At 48.1% G+C, this 26,714-nt stretch overlaps 1 protein-coding gene across 3 annotated transcripts in view; it reads right to left on the bottom strand.

Moving 5' to 3' along the window:
• ABCF1 (ATP binding cassette subfamily F member 1) overlaps positions 1-25,480 on the bottom strand; it is a 33,835-nt gene extending 8,355 nt beyond the window's left edge. The window contains exons 1-19 of one of the 3 annotated variants that reach the window (XM_077324615.1): positions 25,303-25,480; positions 20,710-20,756; positions 18,985-19,065; positions 18,485-18,620; positions 18,032-18,069; positions 17,477-17,572; positions 16,359-16,421; positions 15,708-15,782; positions 13,397-13,504; positions 12,996-13,070; positions 12,578-12,697; positions 11,123-11,218; positions 9,766-9,888; positions 8,298-8,398; positions 7,960-8,045; positions 6,915-7,054; positions 3,777-3,925; positions 2,432-2,515; positions 665-789 (exon numbers count right to left, since the gene is read on the bottom strand). In XM_077324615.1, the coding sequence (XP_077180730.1) occupies positions 665-789; positions 2,432-2,515; positions 3,777-3,925; positions 6,915-7,054; positions 7,960-8,045; positions 8,298-8,398; positions 9,766-9,888; positions 11,123-11,218; positions 12,578-12,697; positions 12,996-13,070; positions 13,397-13,504; positions 15,708-15,782; positions 16,359-16,421; positions 17,477-17,572; positions 18,032-18,069; positions 18,485-18,620; positions 18,985-19,065; positions 20,710-20,756; positions 25,303-25,390 (1,831 nt within the window). In that variant the 5' untranslated portion in view covers positions 25,391-25,480. The remainder of the gene's footprint in view (positions 1-664; positions 790-2,431; positions 2,516-3,776; positions 3,926-6,914; positions 7,055-7,959; positions 8,046-8,297; positions 8,399-9,765; positions 9,889-11,122; positions 11,219-12,577; positions 12,698-12,995; positions 13,071-13,396; positions 13,505-15,707; positions 15,783-16,358; positions 16,422-17,476; positions 17,573-18,031; positions 18,070-18,484; positions 18,621-18,984; positions 19,066-20,709; positions 20,757-25,302) is intronic. The other 2 variants (XM_077324616.1, XM_077324617.1) reach the window with 2 other exon arrangements.
• Between the last annotated feature and the right edge of the window lie 1,234 nt (positions 25,481-26,714).

Below are 26,714 nucleotides of genomic sequence, written 5' to 3'. Positions count from 1 at the left end.
AAGATCATGGGAAGGAAGAATAGGGTGACCAAGCTCTGGGCTGAGAAATACATGGAGATTTTGGGGGTGGATATCAAGTAATACCCCATTCAATAGAATAGAAGAACACCATAGATTTCTCATGAACAATAAGAAGTCAAAAATGGAAAAGCAGAGCTCTTGCCTAGGTGATACGTATTACTGGCTCATATCCATGGAGAAATGTGATATTTTGTTCAGCTATTGACTGGCAATCACTGAAGAAGACACTGAAATTGGGATAAGTACACCTGAGACCCCTTTCTGGTTGCTCATATCTGGAATTCATGGATACTGATAAGTTTTAAATTAGAAATATATTCATCCAACAAGAAAAAAGACTTTATTGCATTTGTGCCATTTTGATGTCAATTTTTGACTTCTTATTATACCCCATTTCACATCATGACCAAAGCCCCAGGTGAACCATAATCCTGAAAGCTCCCACAGCTTGTTCCCATGCTCTCTGGTTTCTCCTCTCCTTGCCTGTTCCTAGGAAACGCACTTCTAGACACGAGGTACCCAGGCAAAGTTCTTTTCCTGCTGCACTTTCTAAAGGTACAGCTCCTGCCTCAGCCCAGAAACACATCTGTTTCTGTTCTCGCCAATTTTCTCTCAGCCGTGAGGAATTTACGAGTGCCCTTACTGTAGTTCCCCCGGTAGTAGAAGAGCTTCTGCATGTCCAGGTGGACAATGTCCGTGCACACGTCGTCCAGGAAACCCTGGTCATGGGAGACAATGAGGAGGGTTTTCTTCCACGTCTGGAGGTAGCTGTAAGACGGGGGAAACTCAATGAGGGCTTATTTATTTATATCCCACTTTTCTCTTCAAGGAGGACCCAAAACAGCTTACAACATCATTCTCCTGTCCTCCATTTTAGCATCACAACCACCACCTTGTGAGGAAGGTTAGCCTGAGAGAGAGAATGACTGCCCCAAGTTCATTCAGCGAGCTTCCCCTGGCAGAGCAGGGATTCAAACCCGGGACTCCCAGACGCTATAAGGTTCTCTAATCACCTCATTCTCATTTCAGAAGAAGAAGAGTTGGTTCTTATATGCTGCTTTTCTCTACCGAAAGGAGGCTCAAAGCTGCTTACAATCCCCTTCCTGTTCCTCTCCCCAAAACAGACACCCTGTGAGGTAGGTGAGGCTGAGAGAGCCCTGATATTCCTGCTCGGTTAGAACAGCTTTATCAGTGCTGTGGCGAGCTCAAGGTCACCCAGCTGGCTGCATGTGGGGGAGTACAGAATGGAACTGGCATGCCAGATTAGAAGTCCGGACTCCTAACCACTACACCAAACTGGCTCTCAGAGGGAAGCTGTGTCGGTCTACAAAAGAACACCTAGGCTTGTGTCCAGTGGCACCTCAGGGACCAAGAAGAGGTTCAGGGTTCGGCCTTCTCCAGCTGGCGAAGGCAACTCGGACGCTTGAAAACATACATTCTGAAAACCTCTGAGGTGCTACTGGACTCAAATCCAGCTGTTGCCTAATTTTAGAAACTCAAAGAAGCCCGTGTTGAGGACGGGATAGAGCATCTAGCTAATTATCAGCTGTTACCTTGATTTCGTTTCAGAATGAAAGAGGCCGTGCATAACCACAGATCCAGGATCTCAAGCACATTTGGCAAGTTGTTGTTATTGTTATTATTATTATTATTTAATTTTTAGACCACCCTTCTCCAAATAGGTCTCAGGCGGTTCACAACATAAACAGTTAAAACACAATAGAATCCTCATAAAAACCCATAAAATTTTTTATATTCTTAAAATCTGGAGTCCTCCCCAGCATTAAAAGGAATAACCTCCATAGCCCTATCTCCCTCCCCATCACTGGCAGAGTGAGGCCAGAATGTGGAAGGGCAGGAAAAGCACCCTAAGAATGTTTTGCACTTATCATGCTCTCTTCCAAATGGTACCCCACAGATATACTATGAAATGTGTACCAGTTTGCTGGTTTAGACTGAACGTGCACCTGAGATCTACCAATCTGGCTGGCAAAATAGACAGTGCAAAATAGACAGAGATCTACCAATCTGGCTGGCAAAATGCGCCTCCTCAGTGCACTGAATTCTGAAATTCTTTCAAAGCTCGCTGGCTGACCCTTCAGTTCACAACTCTCTCGCAGTCTAACTTCCCTCACAGGATTGGTGAGAGAATAAAATGGAGGCGGAAAATTCCACACATCACCCCCGAGCACTTTGGAAGAAGGGCAAGGCGGCAAAATACCAGAACCGAGTTCTGACCATGACCCACCGGAAATTCACCTCCCCCCCCACACCCCCGCCCTGAGACTGGAATCCCCCCTCCCTCAAAACCCGGCTTCTGGGAATTCACCTCAAGACTATGGGACTAAAGGAAGCCGTCAGCTCTAGAAACCCATCTGTTCTTTCGCCATTTGACAACTTAGGCACTTACTTGTTAAGCCAGATGACGGCATTCAGATCCAAATGGTTGGTGGGCTCGTCTAGCATGAGCAGTGTGGGCTCCATGAACAGCGCTCTGAGGGGAAAGAACGGTAAGTGGGCCGCAGCTGCCCTGATGGTGCCCCCTGAGGAAGGGGGGAACCAGCTAAACCGAGGCAGGACAGACGGCCAAAATTCAAACGAAAGAGCAGGTGTCGCTCTGCTGAGAAGGGATGAAGTGGCAATTGGCAGGGCCACAGGGAAGAGGAAGCGGTCCCCAATATATGGGAGAAAGAAAATGCTACACATCTTGAACAGGGGGGATCAGGGAAGAATAGTGACTAGAGCCTGCCCGAAGAAGTCACGGCCTCCTTCTGAGGTTATAAAAAATTACAATAGTATAATCACTCGCATTCATCAGCTATTTAAGCCCCCAATCAAACTCACAGAAAATAACCCAAAGAAGAACCCTAAATCCCTGGTTTGATGATGAAGGCTGCAAATTAAAATCTCAAATCCGTGCCATTTATCGTGATTGTAGGGAATCCAGTGCTAAGCTTATGCCTGCAGAATATTTCCATTTGAAACATCAATTATATCAACTAACAAAGACCTCATCGGCAAACCTTGATCCTGATATGAAAGAAAAATGGGAGCATATTAGATGGAGAGGCTGATTCTGTGAAGACTCAAGGGGGTGGCAGGTTACAGTGGATGAGCGATAGGGTGGGGAGTGTCTTGCATAGTGGAGGCTGGACTAGATGACCCACGAGGTCCCTTCCAACTCTATGATTCTAAGACAAGAAATTAATGAGTGGGGCTACACCCACAATGACAGAAGAGACGTCTCAATGTAGGAGTTGGGTTCTGAACTGAGGAGGGAGCACATGGGAGGATGCTAGGACATGGAGGGGGGTTTCTGATGAGGAGACACACAAAGCTGCCTTCTGTTCATCTCAGATGTTTATAGATTTAACAGGCTTTATAGATTTAACAGGTCCACTGTGCTCAGGATTGCCTATCCTACGGAAACTGGCTCTCCAAGATCTTGAGCAGAGGCACTCTTTTTTCCTGGCGTCTTGAATTAAGCCTGGCACACTTCAACAACCAAGCCTGCATTCTAGCACTGAACTAGTTCCTCTGAAAAAGTTACAATGCTTAACTCCCCTCAAAGTATTTTCAGGGACTGGAAAAACCACCCTGATAACCAAACGGCTGTGGGGTGTAGCGACCCTGGAATTCCTCCCATCTTATTAGTCACCAGAGTCTACCCAGCTTCACTATTGAAATCAGAGTAGCCTGAGCTATCCAGGGCAGGACAAGGATCACCTCTTCCCCCCTCCCCCCTCAAGAGTTACCTGGCCAAGGACACCCTCATTCGCCAGCCCCCTGAGAACTTCTTGGTTTGCCGGTTCTGCATTTCTGGGTTAAAGCCCAACCCGGCCAGGATTCGCCGAGCTTTGGCCTCCGCTGCAGCCGCTCCCGTAGCCCGTAATTCTTCATAGACCTGGGGATGGAAGAATGAGGCATGATGGGAAACGAACCAAGGAACAGACTGGGGAGCGGACAGGTGTTACTAGCTGTGTACAGAGGAGAGAGGATTTCCAAAACGTTTTTTTTTTTTACTGACAGTACGAATATCCTGGCTCTCTGCCCTTACGAGGGTGGCAAAGGTGGCTAACCATTTAAAACAGGGGTAGTCAAACTGCGGCCCTCCAGATGTCCATGGACTACAATTCCCAGGAGCCCCCTGCCAGCGAACGCTCCTGGGAATTGTAGTCCATGGACATCTGGAGGGCCGCCGTTTGACTACCCCTGATTTAAAACATACTCGATAAAATTACATCCTCAAACCATCAAAATTTTTCTCCCTCTTGAATGGGCATGGCTAAAACAACTTTTTTAAAAGTTAAAAAGCAGAGAATCAAACCCGGCTCAACACACTTAACTGCTATATCACACTGGCTCTCCGGGTTTTTTTTAGGGGTTGTATTTTATTTAATTGTTTTATTGTAAACTGCCATGAGACAATCGAGAGCGGCGGTATGTACATCCCAAAATAAATAAATAAACCCCCCCAGCACCTTCAGTTAAAAAGAATCATCAGGGACTAGATTATGTAAAAGACCTCACCCTGAGATCCTGGTTAGCTCCTGGTGGTCAGAGGAGGCACCACTGACCTTGAGGGCCAATTGGCCTGAACCAGGATAAAGCAGCTTCATGACCTTGGGCTAGTCATACACTCTCAGCCTAACCTACCTCGCAGAGCTGTTGTGGGGATAATAATGTCAGCCACTTTGGGTCCCCGTTGGGGGAAAAAGTGAGGTATAAGTGATATAAATAATCATTCCACTATCACATTCAACTGGATATGTAGATCCAGACTGGTACACAGAACCCCATAAGCGTCATGCGATCATGGACATGTTGTGGGGTGTTTTAAAATTAAACTGCTGCTTTTATCTTGGGACCACATTCCATGATAAAAAATCACCTCCGTTTCTAAGGAAACTGTCCACTTTCTGGTGTCGTGGGAAATCGTGCTCAGGAGGCAAATCAGAGAGCTTCATGGCCCCCCACCGACCGAACATTCACTAGTCAGGACCTTCATATTGTTTGCCTCGATATTCTCCATTCTATTTTTAACACAGGTTTGTCAACTGTATTCCAAACTTGCTGTTTTAATTTTAGATTTCTTATTTGGTAAGCTCTCTTGAGGGCTCTTGTGGCGCAGAGTGGTAAGGCAGCCATCTGAAAGCTTTGCCCATGAGGTTGGGAGTTCAATCCCAGCAGGCGGCTCAAGGTTGACTCAGCCTTCCATCCTTCCGAGGTCGGTAAAATGAGTACCCAGCTTGCTGGGGGGTAAATGGTCATGACTGGGGAAGGCACTGGCAAACCACCCCGTATTGAGTCTGCCATGAAAACGCTGGAGGGCGTCACCCCAAGGGTCAGACATGACTCGGTGCTTGCACAGGGGATACCTTTACCTTTACCTTTACCTTGAGGACTACCATGAAGGTGAAGGGTGGAACACAGCGTCTCTTAAATAAAACCTTGGTCTAACCCGTTGGCAGAGTTTTAATATGCAGAGTTGCTTGCTGTAGCGGTTAAGAGCGGCTGCCTCTAATTTAGAGAGCCGGTTTGATTCCCTGCTCCTCCACATGCAGCTGGCTGGGGGACCTTGGGCCAGTCACAGTCCTGTTAGTGCTATTCTCACAGAGCAGCTCTGTCAGAGCTCTCTCAGCCTCACCTCCCTCACAGGGTGTCTGTGGTGGGGAGAGGAAAGGAAGGCAATTATAAGCTGCTTTGAGACTCCTTCGGGTAGAGAAAAGCAGGGTATAAAAAACCAACTCTTCTTTAAAATATAGCCTTATCCAGAATTGAATCAACTTTGCAAAGAGAGAGGGAGGAGAAAGTTACTAGCAGTCTAACTGACTAACTGTTCTTCATCTTAAGACAAAGAGGAGAAAGCGTAGACAAAGGAGCGAGAAGTCTTCAATTGAGCCAATCAAGAGATTATTTGAAAATCATAGAATCATAGAATCATAGAGTTGGAAGGGGCCATACAGGCCATCTAGTCCAACCCCCTGCTCAACGCAGGATCAGCCCAAAGCATCCGAGAAAAGTGTGTATCCAACCTTTGTTTGAAGACTGCCAGTGAAGACCAGTGAAGACCAAGAAAATACCAGGAAGTTTCTAGTCTAAATATGCTAATGACACATCTCCTCCCCTATACCTCTGTGGGATATTCTTCATACATGCCATCGAACAGGGGTAGTCAAACTGCGGCCCTCCAGATGTCCACGGACTACGATTCCCATGAGCCCCTGCTACTGAATCAAGCACACTACAGATCTTGCATATTCTAAGCAGCCTACAAACAGAAGGCTGTGATTGCATGCTATGTCCCCAGCTCTTCCTGGAGGTCCCTTCCAACTCTATGATTCTTAGCTGGTGGCTCTGGCTCTATTGTGAGCTGAGCCAAAGATGCTGCATTGTATTGTTGTGTATGCGGATAAATGTAGGTTAAATTGGTGTGTGGGTTATTTTTTAAGCTACTTAGATTCACAGGCATGAGAAGAAAAGCGGGACATTAAATACTTAGGAATGCGAAGGCGACTGTAAGCCGCTTTGAGCCTCCTTCGGGTAGGGAAAAGCGGCATATAAGAACCAACTCTTCTTCTTCTTCTTCTACTTAACCTAAAATTAAATAGATAAGGGGACCGCACCAAAACGATCAGAAATGTGGAAGGTGGTTCTGTGTAAGCCCAAATTTTAGTCAGCCCAGATAAACCCAATAACATAAGATCTCAGACTCTGAGCAGGGCTGACCCTGCCTAGTAATTGGATGGGAGACCTCCAAGGGACACCCGGGTCATGAACGCTGGCAGGGGGCTCCTGGGAATTGTAGTCCATGGACCTCTGGAGGGCCGCAGTTTGACTCCCCCTGCCGTAGGCTTCACTCCATGCAACCATACCAATTGCTCACGACTTACCTTCTCCAGCCGCTCCCCGGCAGTGTCATCGCCTTTCTCCAGCAGCACCTGAAGCTTCTTCTCTTCCTCCAGCAGCCGTAACCGCTTGGTGTCGGCCTTCAGCACAGCCTGCACCGCAGGGGTCTCATCGGCAACCACCTCTGCGAAGGGGACGGAAACCCACAGTGAAGGACCGCACGAGACCTCCGCCTGCCAGGCCTCACTCCAGGGGGGTACGGAAGGCTACACGGGAAGAACTTTAGGAGCCTCCCTACAAGCCAGGGCTTTACACTGCTGCCGTGGGCAGGTTTGGCCTCCCGCCGGCTCAGCTTTCCCATTTTGTTCTTGTAAAATTTAAATCATTTCTCTCCTGCCTCGTCTCCTCAAACTCAAGGCAACGTGACGCGAACCAAAGAATCCCCAAAGTCCGCATCGATATTGTATGCAGGGTAAAGGAATGGAAAGACATCACTCCGATCCCTCCTGCTCCCGTTCTGAAGTTGTTATTAAGAGGATCTACAGCAAGAAGGGCCTGTGGCTCAGCGGTAGAGGGTTCGCTTGGCACGCAGAGGGTCCCAGGTTCAAGCCCGGGCATCTCCAGTTAGAAGGACCCGGCAGGAGGCAATGGGAAAGACCTCAACCTGAGACCCTGAATAGCTGTTTGCCAGCCTGAGAAGACAATGCTGCATTTGATGGACAAACTAATTCAGGGCAAGGCAGTTTTTTGGTGCTCGTGGGTGTGCACGACGTTAATACTGCGATTTGTATTTCTAACTCCTCCCTCCAAGTTCCTGCCCGGCTGAAATCCTGGAGGCTAAAGTTCCCTCTCATTCCCTGCTGAGTGGAGCAGTTTACATCCTGAGCAGGACAGAACTGCTGTCATCCGAAAATGGGCAATGGGCAGTGCAAGACCCTGGGAGGCTCCAGACGGCTGCTGGGTGTCGATGAGTGGATGCTCACTTAGAGGGAACACCGCTGGAGGCTGCACCGTCAAGTTCTCCGCATCTGTGCTGCGGAGAGCAACACAGGCAGACCTCCCCCCCCCATCCAACCACAACCCCCGTACCTTGTTCACATAGCAGCACATCAATGTTGGGAGGGATGCTCAGAGCCCTGTTGGCAATATGTTTCAGCAAGGTGGTTTTGCCTTTCCTGAAAGGGGCAGGGGGCAGGAGCAGGGGGGAGAGAGATAATTAGGGCATCTGGGTAAACACAAAGGGACAGCACAGTAACTGCACTTCTCCCCCCCCCCCCTGAATTATAGTAAATACAATAAATGACGATCGGTCCCATCCCATTCCCCTTCCCCTCAACAATGTCCCCCTGCAACGTAGCATCTTCTTAAATGGTTCCCTCACCGGATGAAGTGAGCAAACAAAATGGCAGGGGGATTCCTGTACTTACCCGTTAGGCCCCACTAGGCCGTACCGGCGCCCCGCCACGATGTACAGATCGGCATTAACGAATAGCTCTTTGCCGTGAGCCGAGATACTGAACTTCTCCAGCTGCAATAGAAGGGCAGGGGGTGATATTAGGGGGACGGACGGCGCAGCCCATCTCTGCCTGCTCTCTCAGCAGCAGGGTGGATTAGAAGGAAATCAATTTGTTTAAATCTGATTAAAATAATAAAACAACCCAGACCGTCCGTTTCCTTGCTGCTCTCCTTCCTTTATAAATCAGGTATAGAGGCACTGGGATACCAAGGTGGCAAGCACAATATCCAAAATAGACTTCTGTAGAGTCTTGAATCTTCTATTATTTCTTTATTCTTTATTGTACAAAGCAGTCCCAACGCATTTCGCCCACTGGCTTTGTCAAGGGACATTAAATTATTAGTGTTTCACACAGAGTATAAGGTCTGGAACGCCAGAAGCTAGGAGTAGATGCTGTTGTAATGACCTTATAATGTTATAATGAAGCAGTAACATTTACAAAATTATAATGAAGCAGTAACATTTACAAAATTACAAAAAAGACACCCCTGGACCATACACTAATTCCAGGAAATGATAGAAGGTAACTGGGATGGTTGATGCTGCTATTCCACTGTTTGATATCAAGCCGGCTGGCCAAGAGCGCCGGTAGATAAGTTCAATAATAAATGTTAAACTAAATTGCTGCTCAATTTAAAATTTTACCCTTTTATATTTTAAAACCGGAACTTTAACCAACTGCTTTAACTCTGTTGATGTTAGACAATACAATGTCCGTTGCCCTGAGCCGGTCCCCCGGAAGAGCAGCATATAAATTAAATAAATAATTTTCTCTGGCCTTGTTGGCAACCCTGCCGGCCTGTTCCCTCTCTGCCAAAAGGATCGATCTCTGCCTTTCCTTGATGAGAGAACGGCACATAACACTTTCTTCTATGCAAAGCAAGGAGAAGAAGAAGAAGAAGAGTTGGTTCTTATATGCCGCTTTTCCCTACCCAAAGGAGGCTCAAAGCGGCTTACAGTCGCCTTCCCTTTCCTCTCAGGACACAGAATGGTCACCTGCCCTCCCGTAATACAGTCATAGATCAAAACCCTCATGTGGCCCAAAGACACAACATACAAAGGACCACGATAGTTAGGGAAGGAGGAAGAAGCGGCAGGCAAGAAGATACCCACCTGCCCGCTTCCAGGCTCCCCACCTCCCTAAAACCCAATCACTACTCTTTCTTGTGCTCCCCCCCCCCCCAGTGAGCGATGATGCCTGAACACAGCAGGAGGATACAGAGCAGCCAGCACTGAGCTATGTCCGAACTCTGCCTAGGAATCCTCTTGTGTTAGAAACCAACCTAGTAAAGAGCAATGGGCGGGACGGACAGACGGACTTTCACAATAAGAGGGAAAGACCAGGGCAGGGGAGGCAGAGTTTAATGCGATGGCGGTACCTTGATATCCGAGGCGTTTTCCAGCATGGCCTGCCGGGAGGACATTTCTGCCTGCGAAACTGAGAAGTCGTTCTCCGCTGCGTTGGCTGCTTTCAGGGTGGCCACCTGCCGTTCGAACTCCATCTGACGGAGAAAGGGAAGTCCTGGCCGTGAAGCGCCAGCAAACGTGATGCCGCTGCCTCTTCCAGCCACCTCTGTACAGCCTGAAAGCCGGTGCCCCCCCCAAGCATCATTCCACAAGAGCCCCCTTTTATCAGAACATTCCATGTTATGATTTTATGACTCTACGAGGGCGACCTTTGCCCAGAGAACTGGGGCTTCTCTCTAAACACTTCCTCCCAATTCCAGAGGTTCCCCACTCACTTTTTTGTTCACGTTTTTTCCCCTCAGAACTTCCATGCAATTTTTAAAAGCGTGAAGAGTGCCATCCCCTATGGTTCACACGATGCCCCTGAGCTAGGAAGTGTCCTTTTATAAATATGTTCAAGCTGGTGTCTCTGTCTCTGTGTGTCTGTCTGTGTGTCTGTTTCTGTCTGTCTGTCTCTCTCTGTGTGTCTGTTTCTGTCTGTCAGTCTCTCTCCCTGTGTCCGTTTCTGTCTGTCTCTCTCCCTGTGTCCGTTTCTGTCTGTCTGTCTCTCTCCCTGTGTCTGTTTCTGTCTGTCTCTCTCCCTGTGCCTGTTTCTGTCTGTCTGTCTGTCTCTCACACACACACAGGCTCCATGCCCCTCAACATACATTTAAATATACTTGAACAAAAATGAAGGTAACACAAACAAAAGTGACCCAAGCGGCACAATGCAAAACTCAATAGATGGTGCAAATTTTTCAGCTAGACGCCATTAAGAATCACAGGCTAGAAATTATAAAGATTTAAACGTCTAAGTGAGAGCCGGTGTGGTGTGAAGATTACAAATGGTGGACTCTAATCTGGGGAACTGGGTTTGATTTCTTACTCCTTCACATGCAACCAATTGCGTGACCTTTGGCTAGTCACAGTTCTCCTAGAGCTCCTCTCGCAGAGTAGTACTCTTAGAGTTCTCTCAGCCCCACCGAGCTCACAGGGGGTGAAAAGTGGGTATAATCCCCACACCTCCCCCAGCTCTTCTTTGTCTCTTAATAGATTACACTGAAATAGTTTTAGCAGTCCCCCCCCCCCCCGTAAACTGCCCTCTAACTCACCAAAAAGGGTATTTCAGCTGCTTAGCAGCATTTCAAGGACTTGTCCAACAAACAGGACATAATTTCTCGAGTGAGAAATTGCCCTATGCCCTATCTGCTCTGTGCCCTATCCTTGAACAAGTGTACATGTGCGCATGTGCTCCCATCCAACACCCTTCCCTGCTGGAATAAAGCCAACCTGCTTCTTGAGTTTCTTCTTTTCCTTTTTGCTGAGGTTTGCATAGGGATCGTCTTCCTTCTTCTCCCCGTCCTCTTCCTCCTCCTCTTCTGATGCCTACAGTATAAACGTGGGTGTTAGCAAATGGTGTCAGGTAAAGAACGCAAAAGCGCTTACTACTCGGAAATCATCTCCCAGGGCAGGTCAGAGGAAACCTCTTGCCCATTCTCCTACTTTTGCCTGGTAGAAGGTCCACAGGGTCCAACTCCGTGGAATCTGTAGGAAAGCAGGGGCTCATGGGAATTGTAGTCCATGGTCATCTGGAGAGCCACAGTTCGGCCACCCCGGCTGTAGGGAATGCCTAGTAGGAGGGCTGAAAATTGCCTCCACATGACCTGCTTTAGCTCACCAATATAATGGCCAGAATTACTACTTGAGTAAGTCACAGGCAGAGAAGCCAACGGTTTCTCTCTCCATCACTCAGATAACCCACGCTATGTCCTACACACAATGTGAATTTTAAGGCACAGAGGTTTATTTGAGTCATGATGCGCCAAAACGTTAGAAACGCATTTTTAGCCACAGTGGGCAGAAACAAGCTTTGCAGTCCCCACTTGTGCAGTTTTTTGCGTGTGCCAACATGTCGGTACATATGTTCGCTTGCAAGCACGCCATGTTATGGTCAGTGGAAGACACAGGCAGAGGAAAAACACACTGTGGAGCACTGTACACTTGCTGAGGTTCATTCCCAAGCCCCGCTGCACATAGTGCCTTGGCCTGGATAGCCCAGGTAAGCCCGATCTCGTCAGATCTTGGAAGCTAAGAAGGGCTGAGTCTGGCTAGCACTTGGATGGGCGACCTCCAAGGAACGCTAGGGGTCACGATGCAGAGCCAGGCAATGGCAAACCACCTCGGAATGTCCCTTGCCAGGCTGCCAGACAATCCTCGGATCTCCTGCCTACACCACACACACCATCTGTTCCACATACGGTATTTCTGGTAAGGCCTTGGAGGAGGAGCGTGCCCCAAAGCTTAAGTGCCACTCAGCGCTTAACACCCACTCAGGGTGGCTGTCCTGCCCCTGAGTGCCTCCTCCTCCAACCGGCTTGCCTCTCTGTCCAGCAGCCAGCCAATCGCCTTCCATCCTCCACCCCTGACCACCCCCTCCTCCTTCCACTTCCCTCTGAGGCTCGGAGGCTGCAGATCCCTGCTGTGTGAGAGCTGCCCCTGCTGGTAGGTTCCCTGCTTGCAGCCCTTCCAGGTCCTGGGGGGAGGAGGAGGCCGCCCGCAGAGTTCTTCCACCCCCTGCCCCAATCTAGCACCCGTTGTATTCCTGAATGCGACGGGCTTGGCCCCTAGTATATGGTAAATAAATGCCGCACGTAGTCAGATGCTGCATGAGTAGGGCGAAGCTAAACAAGTGGTCCCGGGTTCAAACTAAGCCACGTCTCCGGCCACAAGGCGAGGATTCCTTACTGCCTTGCTGCTCTGCTTCGACTTCTCCTGGCCCTTTGCAGAGTCCTCCGCGTCTTCATCACCGTAGCTGTCGTCCTCGTCCTCATCCATTTCCTCCGCTTCCAGAGCGGCGAACTTGTTCTGTGGTTCCAAACAAACCAGGAATAACATTCAGCAGGGATTAGCTCGGACAGCCCGTTGTCCAGCCTCACCGAGACTAAAGCAAGCGAGCAGCGGGAGATTCCCTGGGCCTGAGCAACCTTCCTTCTTGGGTAGGAAGCCTCGAGAAGCATTACTGAGGAATCTTTACAGAAGCCTGGGAAATATTTCTGTGGGACCTCCATGGTCAAAACTTTGGAAAAGGCTGCTCTAAGGCCACCAGCGCGACGTGTCCCCTCCTGTGGGCCAGATTTCGGCCTCCTCTTCATGTCCTTTTTACCTTGGAAGGCAGATTCTTCTTCCCTTTGGCCTTTTTCCCAGCTTCCTCAGGTTGAACGGCCTCTTTCATTCCAGTCTGAAAGAACAGAGAGCTGTGAATAGGGAAGACAGAGGGACCAAGGCTGCCGTCACGGTGCCATCGCCCTCTTCCCTGCTAGGCTTGGGAATTGAGGAGCGACAGGAGGTGGCTCAAGAGGAGCTGATCAGCCACTCAGATCAGCAATCAGATGCCCGGGCAAGACACAAACGTGCCTTTTGGGGAAACAAACGGAAGGCCCTGTTATATTGCACTGGTCCGAGATGAAGGTGCCATTTTGCCCAACTGGCACTAAACCCAGCAGGTCTTTGGCCTGCCTGTCTGTGCACCACCTTGATCACAACGTGCTTATGCATAGCATCTACCTTTGATTTGCTCTTGGACTTCTTGGCTTCTTCCCTGTCTTCCTCTTCTTCCTCCTCCTCCTCTTCATTGTCACTCCCAGCCAAGATGGCAAAGGCAGAGCCTCCTTTCTGAGGCAGCAGAGGAAGAAGAAGAAAAAAACTGAGATGTACAAAAAGGTACAGTCGGAACCAAAGAGCAACACAGTGATAAACTGACTAGGGGGGTGGGGGATGAAAGGGGTGTCTCCCTCCCCAGGCCTTGCGAACACTGATGATGCCTGAAAAAAATCCAAAGTTTTAAAAAATCTGGATCTCAAGTTTCCAGCTCAAAGCTCTCCATGTTTCCTTTCCTTCTGCCACTAGGAAGTGGACCTCTCTTCATCCCTGTCAAACAGGGGTGGGGAGCAAGAGCTGGATCCTTTGGACTGCAAATGGAAGGATTTCATGGAGCAGGTGACTCCCCCTTCCCCTTGGGCACACAGCCCCGAAACACACAAGAAGACAGGGCAGGCAGGGAATGCAACAAGGCGGAAGGACTGGCAGGTCTCCACCACAGCAATGCCCTCTGCTCATCCTTCAGGGAAAGACTGATACAAAGGAAGGGGGTGATTTCTACACATTTCCCCTCAAGCAGCAGGTCTCTCCAAAGGCTGGGGGTGGGGGACTTCTGTGTCTCCACATCTTTCGCCTATGTGGCCACTTTCCCAGGCTCACGGGTGGAGCTTTGTGTTGCTTTTGACCCATCCACTTCTGACTCCCATTAACACATTAACAAGCCTGTCCAGCTGACCTGGCAGTTACCCTCATTTCCTCTGCACTATAGCTTAAATCCCATCTGAAACGCTCCGGCTTCACTGAAAAAAATTCACCCCTGCAACTAGGAGCGAACTTCAAGAAATTACATGCACGAGCAAGAGAGGTGTGTTCATGCATTTGACATGCATTTAGTTCACTTATTTATTTTATATATACTGCTGTTCTCCCCAGTGAGGACTCAAAAGATCTTTTATTCAGAGCTTTGAAAAGCCCTGGTATGTGAAAGTGGAGGAGTAAGAACTAACATGGATCTGGGGGTGAATTAGAATCATAGAGTCATAGAATCATAGAGTTGGAAGGGGCCATACAGGCCATCTAGTCCAACCCCCTGCTCTACACAGGATTAGCCCTAAGCATCCTAAAGCATCCAAGAAAAGTGTGCATCCAACCTTTGCTTGAAGACTGCCAGTGAGGGGGAGCTCACCACCTCCTTAGGCAGCCTATTCCACTGCTGAACTACTCTGACTGTGAAAAAATTTTTCCTGATATCTAGCCTATATCGTTGTACTTGTAGTTTAAACCCATTACTGCGTGTCCTCTCCTCTGCAACCAACGGAAACAGCATCCTGCCCTCCTCTAAGTGACAACCTTTCAAATACTTAAAGAGGGCTATCATGTCCCCTCTCAACCTCCTTTTCTCCAGGCTGAACATTCCCAAGTCCCTCAACCTATCTTCATAGGGCTTGGTCCCTTGGCCCCCGATCATCTTCGTCACTCTCCTCTGTACCCTTTCAATTCCGTCACGGAAACACACTGCGTTCCCCACATCTCAAATGTGCCATGTGCGTCTGTCATAAAAGGTATCTGAGGAAGTGTGCATGCACACAAAAGCTTATCCAGCTTTTCTCCAGTTTTTTACCCTTGAGAAACCCCTGAAACATTTTTCAGGCTCGAGAAACCCAGAAGTGGTGCAATCCTGCAGATATAGTTGGGAAGCAGAGCTGTGTACCCAGGGCTCCTCTCCTTCCCACCCCCTCTGGGCCCATCATTGGAGGGGGGGGGGCAGGTTGGCATGACCATATCTGGTCCTAAAAAGGTAAAAAGGTAAAGGTATCCCCTGTGCAAGCACTGGGTCATGTCTGACCCTTGGGGTGACGCCCTCTAGCGTTTTCATGGCAGACTCAATACGGGGTGGTTTGCCAGTGCCTTCCCCAGTCATTACCATTTACCCCCCAGCAAGCTGGGTACTCATTTTACCGACCTCTGAAGGATGGAAGGCTGAGTCAACCTTGAGCCGGCTGCTGGGATTGAACTCCCAGCCTCGTGGGCAGACAGCTTCAGACAGCATATCGCTGCCTTACCACTCTGCGCCACAAGAGGCTCATATATGGTCCTATCACCTGATAAATGTTTCACAAGCCCTAGTTGAGAAAGCCTGGCTTATACCTTGAATAAAACTTGGTTGGTCTTAAAGGTGCCACATCGGCTTCACACTTTATAAAAGGGAACAGTGATGAATAGGAGATAAGCAAGTGAAAGGAGAGAAAGTCTGAATAACAAAGCCCAGGAACCACACCTGCTGCTTTCCTTTGTTTTTCTCATTTTTCTTGCTCTTCCTCTTTATGTCCTCCTCATCCTCCTCGTCTTGCTGCTAGAAAAAAAACACAAAAGGAAAGGTCAGGAATATTCATTGTAACATTTAGTTTTCACTAAATGAGGAAACCCTTCTAGATGTAAGAGCTGTCTGGCAGTAGATAAATCTCAGGAGGATTCTCTCGTGCCTGAGGATTTCAAGGAAGTGTGGGGGCCGAATCCATGAACACGTGAAGTGGTCTTCAACTAAGTCAGATCACTGGACCGTCTACTACTCGCTTCTAAACCAGAGATGCTTTCAAACCCTGGCATCTTTTTTCACATTATTATTACTTGGTTTCTAACCGCCTCTCTCCCACTGGTCTTGAGACAGTTTACAGCATGTTGAAGTATACCATTTACAATACTTTATTTATTACATCTTAAAATTCTAGCATTCAAAACACTAAAATGTCAACTCTTTTATCTAACTAAAATTTTAACAGATTTCTTAGATGGTGTGGGCCACCTGAAGGTCACAGGCAGAAGTGGATTATGTCCAATCAGAATGCGGGGCGAGATGATCTACCCATAATTCTTTGTGTCATCTGAGGTATGGCTAGATACTGGTTCACAAATCAAAACAAACCCTAACCTTCTGTTTGCCCTTCAGCTCCTTCTTGTTTGGCTGTTTCTCTTCTTCATCGTCAGAAGCTGCCTAAAGAAATACAACCCGGTTGGAGTGATATTTTCCCGCATTTCTGACCACAAAACAAAAATGCTAGAAAAGCACCCAGATTTCCTTCCCTTTACTTTTTATAGAGTCGGCTCTACAATGCCTATAGCACAAAGACATATTTGTCCAGAGCTAGAAGAAGAGTTGGTTGTTATATGCCGCTTTTTTCTACCCAAAGGAGTCTCAAAGCGGCTCACAAACGCCTTCCTTTTCCTCCCCCCACAACAGACACCCTGTGAGGGAGGTGAGGCTGAGAGAGCCCTGAGATTACTGAAGAAGAAGAAGAGCTGGTTCTTATATGCCGCATTTCTCTAGCAGAAGGAGTCTCAAAGTGGCTTACAGTCGTCTTCCCTTTCCTCTCCCCACAACAGACACCCTGTGAGGGAGGTGAGGCTGAGAGAGCCCTGAGATTACTGAAGAAGAAGAAGAGCTGGTTCTTATATGCCGCATTTCTCTAGCAGAAGGAGTCTCAAAGTGGCTTACAGTCGTCTTCCCTTTCCTCTCCCCACAACAGACACCCTGTGAGGGAGGTGAGTCTGAGAGAGCCCTGATATCACTGCTCAGTCAGAACAGCTTTTATCAGTGCTGTGGTGAGCCCAAGGCTGGCTGCATGCTAGGAGAATGGGAGAAGGCGCCTTGCATCAGACCACAGGGCCATCTAATGCAGCATCCCATTTCCCAGACGCTTCTGAGAAATCCACAACTCAGGCAGGCCTTTTCCTTGGATTTCGTCTCCCAGCAAGCAGCACACAGGTGTCTGGGGTACTTCCCTCTGGGCCTTCGATTTAGCTGCTGACCACCCCTCCCCACCTTCAAACATTTTAATTAATTTATTTATGCTTCAATGTATAGGCCGTCCCTCTCCTTGCGGGCTCTACGGTTTCCAAAACGGAGGCAGGGACTGAGCACTGTGCATACAGAATAGCTCTGCCCACATATCCAACGATTCCTAAGCTATGAGATGTTCAAAAAACACTCTACTTGTGGCGACGTTGCCTCAAAGTCATTGCTTGCCAGATTCTGCAGTGCAACCTCACCTTGTGGATCTGATTCTTGTCGGGTTTGACGGACTTCGGTGGCTCGTCTTCTTCCTCGCTCTGCTCCTGACTCAGGGCCGCAAACAAGTTCCCTCCCTACAGACAACCGAGAGAGCAAATGGCAGCCAACCAGCAACCCAACCAGTGCCCAATATTTACTGTATGCTTGCCCTCCTGTCCGACCCTTCCTCTAAAAACACAGTTCTGCCTCCATGTCATCCTCACCGTATCCTCGTGCTGTAGCTTATGCTGAGAGAGAAAAAACTAGCTGAAGGCAGGTTAAAGGTAAAGGTAAAGTTATCCCCCGTGCAAGCACCATAGTCCATGGACATCTGGAGGGCCGCAGTTTGACTACCCCTGCTCTGTTCCCTCAGATGGGCACGGCTTCAGGAGAGGGGCAGTGTTTACACTTTGCAAAGTTCTCGCAATGGCTTTTGGGGTCCGGGGTTTTGACTGCCCCTGGGACAGTGTGTCGTTAGTGTGTTGCTTCTGCCGAGAGAGGCCTGCAGCCATTTCCCTCCCCACAGAGGAAACCTCCAGGGCTCAGGAACTCACCTTCTTTTTCTTGCCAGCTTTGACAATGGGGGCAGGCACTGGAAGAGAAACAAGTTGTGACTATGTGGGAAAGGAAGATGAGGATCAAAGGTCACGGGCAAGATGCGGACAAGGCCTCCTGGTTTTTACAAGCTGTGCAGAAGGGCAATCCCCCACAGATGGACCTTCCTATACCAACTATACATTGTGTGGCCCACCTGTGGGACTAGCTTCTTCACAACCCTGAAGACCGTCACAAATTGCCTGGCCGGGTCAGCCCATGGGGCCAGCTCGTCTAACCCTGACCCCAACAGGGGCCAGCCAAATATCACAGGAAGCTCACAATGTGATCTCTCCTTCTGACCTGCAGTCAGAAGTGGTACAGCCCAGGCACAGAGGCACAATGCAAACCCTGCTCAGTCTCTGACGGGGAAGGGGACCCCCCCCCGGCCCCCCAAAATCCCTGCCTCTAACCTTCATCTTCCTCATCGCTGGCGGGAGCTGACAGCTTCTTGAGCCTCTCAATCAGCTGGTTCTCTTCCTCATCTTCCTCCACTTCTTTTTTCTTCCGGTCCTTTTTCTTATCCTTATCCCGTCTCTTTCTTTGTTGCTGAAACCACACGCAGATGGGAAAAGGATGAATGCGGATAAACTGAGATTTCAATTTATTTAAACTGTGATTTTAATGGATCGTGGGTGGCAAGCTGATCACCGCCCTGAGTCTGTTCTAGCAGAGAGGGCGGTTTATAAATCTAAAGAAATTCAATGAATAAACAAATAATAAAAGTGCAGGGCTCAGCAAATATAATAAATAAATAAATAAATAAAATATATAAATAAACAAACAAACAAATAAATAAATAAGACACAATCTGGGTTGCTTTCAGAGCTACTGTGGCTAACCTGGATGCCTTCTATGGACAAGGCCCATCAGTAAGTAACAAGCATGGTCAACTTTTTTAAAAAGGACTCACCTGTTGCTGTTGTTCCTTTTCCTTCTCGGCCACCTGCTCCTCACTGGTGTGTTTCTCCTCCACAGCCAACTCTTCAAAGAACTTGGGAGGCAGGAGGGAAAAAAAGGGGTTGAGTAGTCCCACATTAAAGGGCAGACCTGACCACTTTTGATAACACGTCCACACGAATGACAAAAACTCCATCTTCTTCCAAAGAAAGACCTGCCTTTGCTTTGAGGCGTGAGAAGAACACCATGCTGGAGACCCAGCGTGGCGTCATGGTGAAGAGCAGTGGCTTCTAATCTGGAGAGCCAGGCTTGATTCCCTGCTCCTCCACATGCAGCCAGCTGGTGACCCTGGGCTAGTCACAGTCCTGACAGTGCTGTTCTCCCAGAGCAGCCCCGTCAGAGCTCTCTCGGCCTCACCTCCCTCACAGGGTGTCTGCTGTGGGGAGCGGAACGGGAAGGCCATCGTAAGCCGCTTTGAGACTCCTTCGGGTAGGGAAAAGTGAGGGATAAAAACCAACTCCTCTTCTTCACGCAGGAGTACCTTAGGGGAGAAGCCTTTAACCGCTACACCAAACTGAGGACCCTGATAGTCTAATAAAATTGTTACGTGGCACAGCGCCTGCTTTGTATGCAGAAGGTCTCGAGTTCAAACTCTGCCGCTCCCACATAAAGGATCTCAGAGGGCGCAGGGAGAGGCCTCTCCTTGACTTCGGAGAGCCCGAAGAGCCGCTGGCAGTCAGAACAGACAATACCAGGCTAGATGAATCAACAGTCTGAGAAGACAGCGTCATCTGACCAACACTGTGGCCTTGTCAGAAGAAAGAACCAACCCATGAAAGAACCAACCCCCAATGTTACTGTTAATTGTTATTTATAATATGGTTTATTTTACATAAAGGTAAAGGTAAAGGTATCCCCTGTGCAAGCACCGAGTCATGTCTGACCCTTGGGGTGACGCCCTCCAGCGTTTTCTTGGCAGACTCAATACGGGGTGGTTTGCCAGTGCCTTCCCCAGTCATTACCGTTTATCCCCCAGCAAGCTGGGTACTCATTTTACCGACCTCGGAAGGATGGAAGGCTGAGTCAACCTTGAGCCGGCTGCTGGGATTGAACTCCCAGCCTTATGGGCAAAGCTTTCAGACGGCTGCCTTACCACTCTGCGCCACAAGAGGCTCTTATGTTACATACTGTTTATGAAAGTTTATGTTACATACTGTTGGTACTATACATCATTCCATGTAATTTGTATTATTTAATGTTCAATGTAAACCGCCCAGAGCTGCAAAGAAATGGGCGGTATAAAAATATAAATAAATAAATATAAATAAATAGTCCAAGTTTCTCCGTGATCCTTTGCCCTCCTTCTTTCTGACCCCGCATACTCTCACTATTTCTAAGTAGAGTAATGATTTCCCACATTCTGAGGACCCATGTGGCTTAGCAGAATGGCATTTTAAGCCAGCTTAGACTTCTCAGTCGTGTGGTTCTACTTGGTAGGGACTTAGGGGGATAAACGAGCTCCAAGTTGCAAAGCATTCTGGGCATTCCGAAAAGTAATAACCGCTAATAACCATTGCAGAGTTCCAAACACTCAGCGACGTAACGGCAGCACCTCCGAGGGGGATCGCGAGAGTGAAGAGCAGGAAGCCAAGATGGCCTCCGGATTCATTCGCCTCCAACCTCCCTGTGAACCAAACTACTATGTTGAAAAACACCAAAGGACAAAACTGAACCGTACCGATTTTTTGGTCTTTTTATCCTTCTTCCCCTTCTTCACCACTTTATCTGAAAGAAAGAATTAGACAAAAAATCCCTGAGGATATTGGCTTTCCCATAGAGAAACTAAGGACTCAGAAATATTACGCTTCCTCTAGCCCAGGGGTAGTCAAACTGTGGCCCTCCAGATGTCCATGGACTACAATTCCCAGGAGCCCCCTGCCAGCAAACGCTGGCAGGGGTGTCCTGGGAATTGTAGTCCATGGACATCTGGAGGGCCCAGTTTGACTACCCCTGCTCTAGCCCCTAAAGCCTGCATCACAAGACACACATCTATGGAAGTGGAAAGCCAGAATTCAGGATTAAAAATAAAGCACGCACTGTTCTAGGCTTCAGCACCTTATTTAGTACTGCGTTCATTATGAATTATGCTTTTACCGTGTTTCTCAGCACGTCCCAGAGGAGCTTGCAATGAATTAAAAGAAGATTTTAAAAAATGATACACCAAAATGCTTCTAATGTCAACTCTAACAGCTTAGAGGCAGGAGGTGTCCTGAGAAACAAACCTATTGCAGAAAGGTCCACGAAATTTTATATTAGCCCTGCTGCTAATGGGAGCGACTTGTAGCGCAGCGACAGCTTGAACAAGGAAGAGGGAAAACAGCAAATTCATCTGGATTCATTTATAATAAGGTCCCTAATTGCTGAGCTGGACAAAGTGCTCTCTTGTCACAGGCCAACCTGCAGCAAGCCTGTTTTTCCATCATAGTAAACCTGGAAGGGTTACGTTTTCCTAGAACGAGCACTCCAAAAAGAGAGGGCGTCCTCCTGATACAGAATCATGAAGATGGAAGGGGCCATACAGGCCATCTAGTCTGACCCCCTGCTCACCTCCCCACTGAAGCCAGCCATGATCTCCTAATAACTCCTAAAGATTTCACGAAAAGGGCCTTCTTAAGGGCTCCAATTGGATTATTCTGGTCTGTAACATTAGCACTTTGCCGGGAAGTTTCTAGTGATGCTCTCAGAATCCATTATTCATACATCTTGTCGCTATCATAGTGGCTTCATTCAGGACCAGCTGCTTCTGGAGAGGTCTTCAAGGGCATCCCCAGGTAAGTCGCATTACAGTAGTCAAGTGAAGGCAATACCAAGGAACCTCTGACATGTTTGGGCAGGAGGATGGGGGAGAAACAACTGACACATGAGCCAAAGAAAATTGCCACCTGGTCACCCCCAGTGCATTCTAACATATCAGCTGCAACCTGCTGTGCAGAGCGGGGAACACTAGAACAGTTTTCTGGCCGTGGGCTTGAGACTCTAAAGAGTGATCATCACTTCCAAAAGGCCAAACAGGGACAGCTTTTGTAAAATTAAAAGAGAACAGGCTGTTGTTCTTTCAGTGCACTCTTGCATCACAAATAGCTAACTTACATGCATTTAAACAGGCAGAGGTACCATAGGATAAGCAGTGTGATGTAGGGATTTGGGTCCTAGGCTAGAATCTGGGAGACTCAGGTTTGAGTCCCCACTTTGCTTTGGAAGCTTGGTCCAGTTGTTCTCTCGTAGCCTAACCCGCCTCGCAGGGTTGTTGTTTTTGTGAGGACAAAATCACAGAGGGGAGAACAGTTTTGTTAAGCCCCTTTGGGTCTCCACTGAAGAGAAAAACAGGGTATGTAAATATCTAAATTAAAAAAACAGAAAAGCATGAGCAGGTCTCTCCTGTATCTTTCAGAGCTGCACAGCAGACAGAAATCCAACAGTCAAGCCTTTATCTGCTCAAACACCCCCTAAAGGGGAAAAGTGGCATTGCCTCAATTCCTGTCAAGCTAGTAAACCTAGTCCAGAAAAATAAAGAGGCCAGCCATAGGAAACTATCTCCCAAACAAGGAACGGCTTTAGTCACTCAGTTATGAAGCATCCTACTTAATTTACGGCCTCAACCCAGCCTCAATTAACCGTACTTACCCTAGCCCAATTCCTTTCATCTTACTCAGGCCAACCTCCAACCTGTCCTGTATCCTTCACCTCAGCCGTGGCAGTTAAAATGGCCTCTTCATCTCTTAGTCCATATATATGAACACGAACTCCCTTCTACCAGGTTGAGCCATGTTGGTCTGACACGGCAGAACAAAACGTGAGTCCAAAGGCACATTTAGGACTAACAAAGTTGTATTCAAGGTGTGAGCTTTCGTGTGTATTTTATCTGAGGAAGTGTGCACACACATGAAAGCTCACGCCTTGAATAAAACTTTGTTGGCCTTAAAGGTGCCTTTGGACTCACGTTTTGTTCTGTCCCTTCTACCAGGCTTCCTGAGGCTTCTGAACAAGCTGCATGTCAGGCAGAAGTTCAACAGATGAATCCTTTACCAGCACAGATTTTTGCCTCTCGCACAATTGGTGAAGGTCCAATAAGCTTCTAGGGAAGTAAGGTAAAAGGTAAAGGTATCCCCTGTGCAAGCACCGAGTCATGTCTGACCCTTGGGGTGATGCCCTCTAGCGTTTTCATGGCAGACTCAATACGGGGTGGTTTGCCAGTGCCTTCCCCAGTCATTACCGCTTACCCCCCAGCAAGCTGGGTACTCATTTTACCGACCTCGGAAGGATGGAAGGCTGAGTCAACCTTGAGCCGGCTGCTGGGATTGAACTCCCAACCTCATGGGCAAAGCTTTCAGGCGGCTGCCTTACCACTCTGCGCCACAAGAGGCTCTTTCTAGGGAAGTATCCAGATGTATTTGGCAATCCAAAGACTACAGGAACGGATGTTTGAGCTCAGCTCTGTTCCCTTTTGTGCACAATGCTGCCCCCTCCCCATATTTTGCCCCAATAATCTGCAAGCTGGGAATGGAGGAGTTGAGGCACTAGGGTTGGGTGAAGTGAGGTAACTGTCACCATTAAGTGCTGTGATTGTATTGCAAATTGTTTGTAAGCATATTGTAGGGGATTTTTGAATGTCTTTATGTTTTAATGTAAACAGCCCCAAGCCAGCCTGGCCGAGAGTGGTGGTATATAAATCAATCAAATAATAAATAAAGAAACAAGCAAGGAAACAAATGATCTGACAGTCGCTTAGGTGTATGCCAGGGTGCTAAGAGTGGGTGTCAGGAGCAATAATGTCCAAACAAACCAAAGAGGTCTCATTTCAGATGCCACTCAGAAAGGTCCCAAATATGGGCACAGTTGTCATTAGGGTTGCCAACTGTCAGAAGACCAACCTAATTTTTAACAGATTCAAGGCAGGAAGGCTGGAAAGGCTGGAAGACAAGAGACCCTGACAGACAAGGAAGAGATGGGTTTCCTGAAGGCAAGGGTGCCAAAGGAAGCAGGATGAATGCAACAGGCAAAGCAAGCCAGCACAGAGTTGGAAAACATAAGAGATAAAGGTGCGGGATGGGAAACCTGGCAAAGGTCAGGAGAGGCTGTGTATTCTCAGCAGAAAGGCAAAGAAGCTTTAGGGGTTGTGGGACCTAAAGGCTAAACAGATGCATATCACTTATGGATTAGAACGTATTTCACATATGGACTGGATCCCCAACCAGAAATCTAGCTGCAGATTTCTAAGATGACAGTTGAGTTGGGTCTCACCTATATCTTAACTCAAGCGTGTATTTTATTTAAATATAAGATCCTGTGCATGTGTTTGGGTCAGCAATGAGCAGCCAGGTTTGTTGGGATTTGAATTCAGAAAGTAAGCTGGGTTTATCATTTGTCCCCTGTATGCCTTAATAGTTCTAAATTAATTAGACTGATCCCTGCATTGAGCAGGGGGTTGGACTAGATGGCCCTGTACGGTCCCTTCCAACTCTATGATTCTACAATTCAACTATATAAGGGCACATGTAACCACCCTTCATCCTCTCACAGTTTCCTGACTCAATTACCTCCATCCATCATTAAAGGAACATAAGTTAAAAGAACCTACTCCAACATCTGGCCAATAAGCAGATTTGAGACAAGGGAAGCTTGAGGCACTTCCACATCCCATCTGGGTCCAGCTCCCTCTCAAAACCTCTTCCCCTTTGCCAAGGACTCTTCGTGTGCTCAGAGGGAGAGGAGGACGCAAGCCCAGACGCAGATCTCACACAGCACTCCCACTCCAAGCCCTTTTCTTCAGTTATAGCAACAAAATAAAACAGCCGTTTTATCTTGGGGAGCCACGTTTGAGGACGAAAAGCAGGGCCAAGACGTCATCCTCAATTGGTATGATTTTACATCATCCGCCTTCACGCTCCTTTGTGGAGCAAACAACACAAGAACTACAAGTCCCCCACCACAGACAGCTTTAATTTAGACAGCAGAAGGAGACAACCACGGAGCAGGGGTGGGGAACCAACCTAAGCAAGTCATTTCCTACCTACTTTGAGCTTGGCTAGGATCTTTCTGCCCCTTTCCCAGGGACACAGATGGCTACCCAACCGGGGATGGGGGGAGCCACTGAATCTGAAATAGCTAAGCCAAAGGTGAGGGATTGGGGGGTGGGGGAGCTGAATGCCTGCCCCAAACCTCCCACTCTCTTCCCCATCAGGCCCCAAGATTCCCTCCTCCTCTTTCCAAATGGCCTTTAAACACCCCCCCCCTTGTGCTGACCAGCCCCTCCATTCTTCTCCCCCCTGACCTCCAGAGCCCTCCTTGGGGGCGCTCTTCTCTTCCTCGTCCCCGATCCATTCTTCCTGGTGCTGGGGCTGTTTTCCTCCCTTGGGCATGGCTGCCACGGACTCCGGTGACTCCGCCGCCTCCCTGCAGACTTGGCTTCACACACATGCACCCTTCTGGCCCACTGCGCCTGCGCGCGCGGGTGACACGCCGATGACTCCCCTGCCGCCCGGAGCATAGAGGCGCAGAGGCCCTAGAGCGGAGCGAAATGAACCATAGAGATCAGGAAGTGTGGCATAGATGGTCGAGAATGAGGCGGGCGGCTTTCGGATGGATGGGCGTGTGGCGCCCTGTTCTGTTGTAGAGGTGGTTGTGCCGTAGCATCGAAATTGAACAGTTCAGTGGCACCTCGAAAACTAATATTTAGTCTGTAGTGGGCATGCACATGAAAGCTTATGCTCAGAATTAAACTTTGCTGGCTTTATTTATTATTATATGTATAATTTATTTATATTTATATACCGCCTTCCCCCGAAGGCTTGTTTATATAAAATATTATATAAAATATAATATTTTATACCGCCCTCCATTGCGGCTCAGGGGTACCACTTGGATTCAAACTTTGGGGCTTTAGACCAAGAATTTATTCCAGCATAAGCTTTCAGGTGCATTTCACGTCACCAGATGCATCAAGTGAATGTCTATTGTGCAGCAATACTAATTCCGAAAACTACATACAACAGTCATGGAGGCATTTTACAAAAACAGAACAGGATGAAAACAAGGTGCAATCAAAAAAGAGTCGACAATTGATTTCCTGTGATCCTTAGTCATAAACCCCATTGTATTGAGTGGGGCTTACTTGAGTGGGGTAAGCATTTTTAGGGCTACAGTCAGAAGGGGTTAGGGCCTGTAATTATGGAACAATAGTCAAAGGTGGTGGTGGTGGTATGTATGAAAGGCCTAGAGCCAAATGCAGACATGCTTGGGGGAGGGGGTCTTAGGCTGTGGGACATAGCCCTGAAGAAAGTTGGATGAAGGCAACATTCATTTATTAAAGAACTTGACTAGGGTTTTTATACCCTGGTTTCCACTACTTGAAGGATTCTGAAAGTGCCACAACAGACACCCTGCGAGGTAGGTGGGGCTGAGAGAGCTCTGAGAGACCTGTGACTGGCCCAAGGTCACACAGCTGACTGCATGTTGAGGAGTGGGAAATCAAACCCAGTTTCAATATTAGAGGCTGCTGCTCCTAGCCACTACACCACACTGGCTGCACCACAGTGGCTTTACCAATATGTGTCAATATTTGGGATAATTATATTTTCATATAAAGTTGAGTTACATCTCGGAGCTTTGGGAACAGAGCATTATTTTTTTGTTTCAATCAAATAACATAGAAGTCATGTAGCACCATCAACTTACCATCAGAAC

The sequence above is a fragment of the Paroedura picta genome, chromosome 3, assembly GCF_049243985.1.
Source record: "Paroedura picta isolate Pp20150507F chromosome 3, Ppicta_v3.0, whole genome shotgun sequence".
Classification (NCBI taxonomy): Eukaryota; Metazoa; Chordata; class Lepidosauria; order Squamata; family Gekkonidae; genus Paroedura; species Paroedura picta.
Note: the sequence above shows the minus strand (reverse complement) of the source record. Positions and strands in the feature narration are given on the sequence as shown.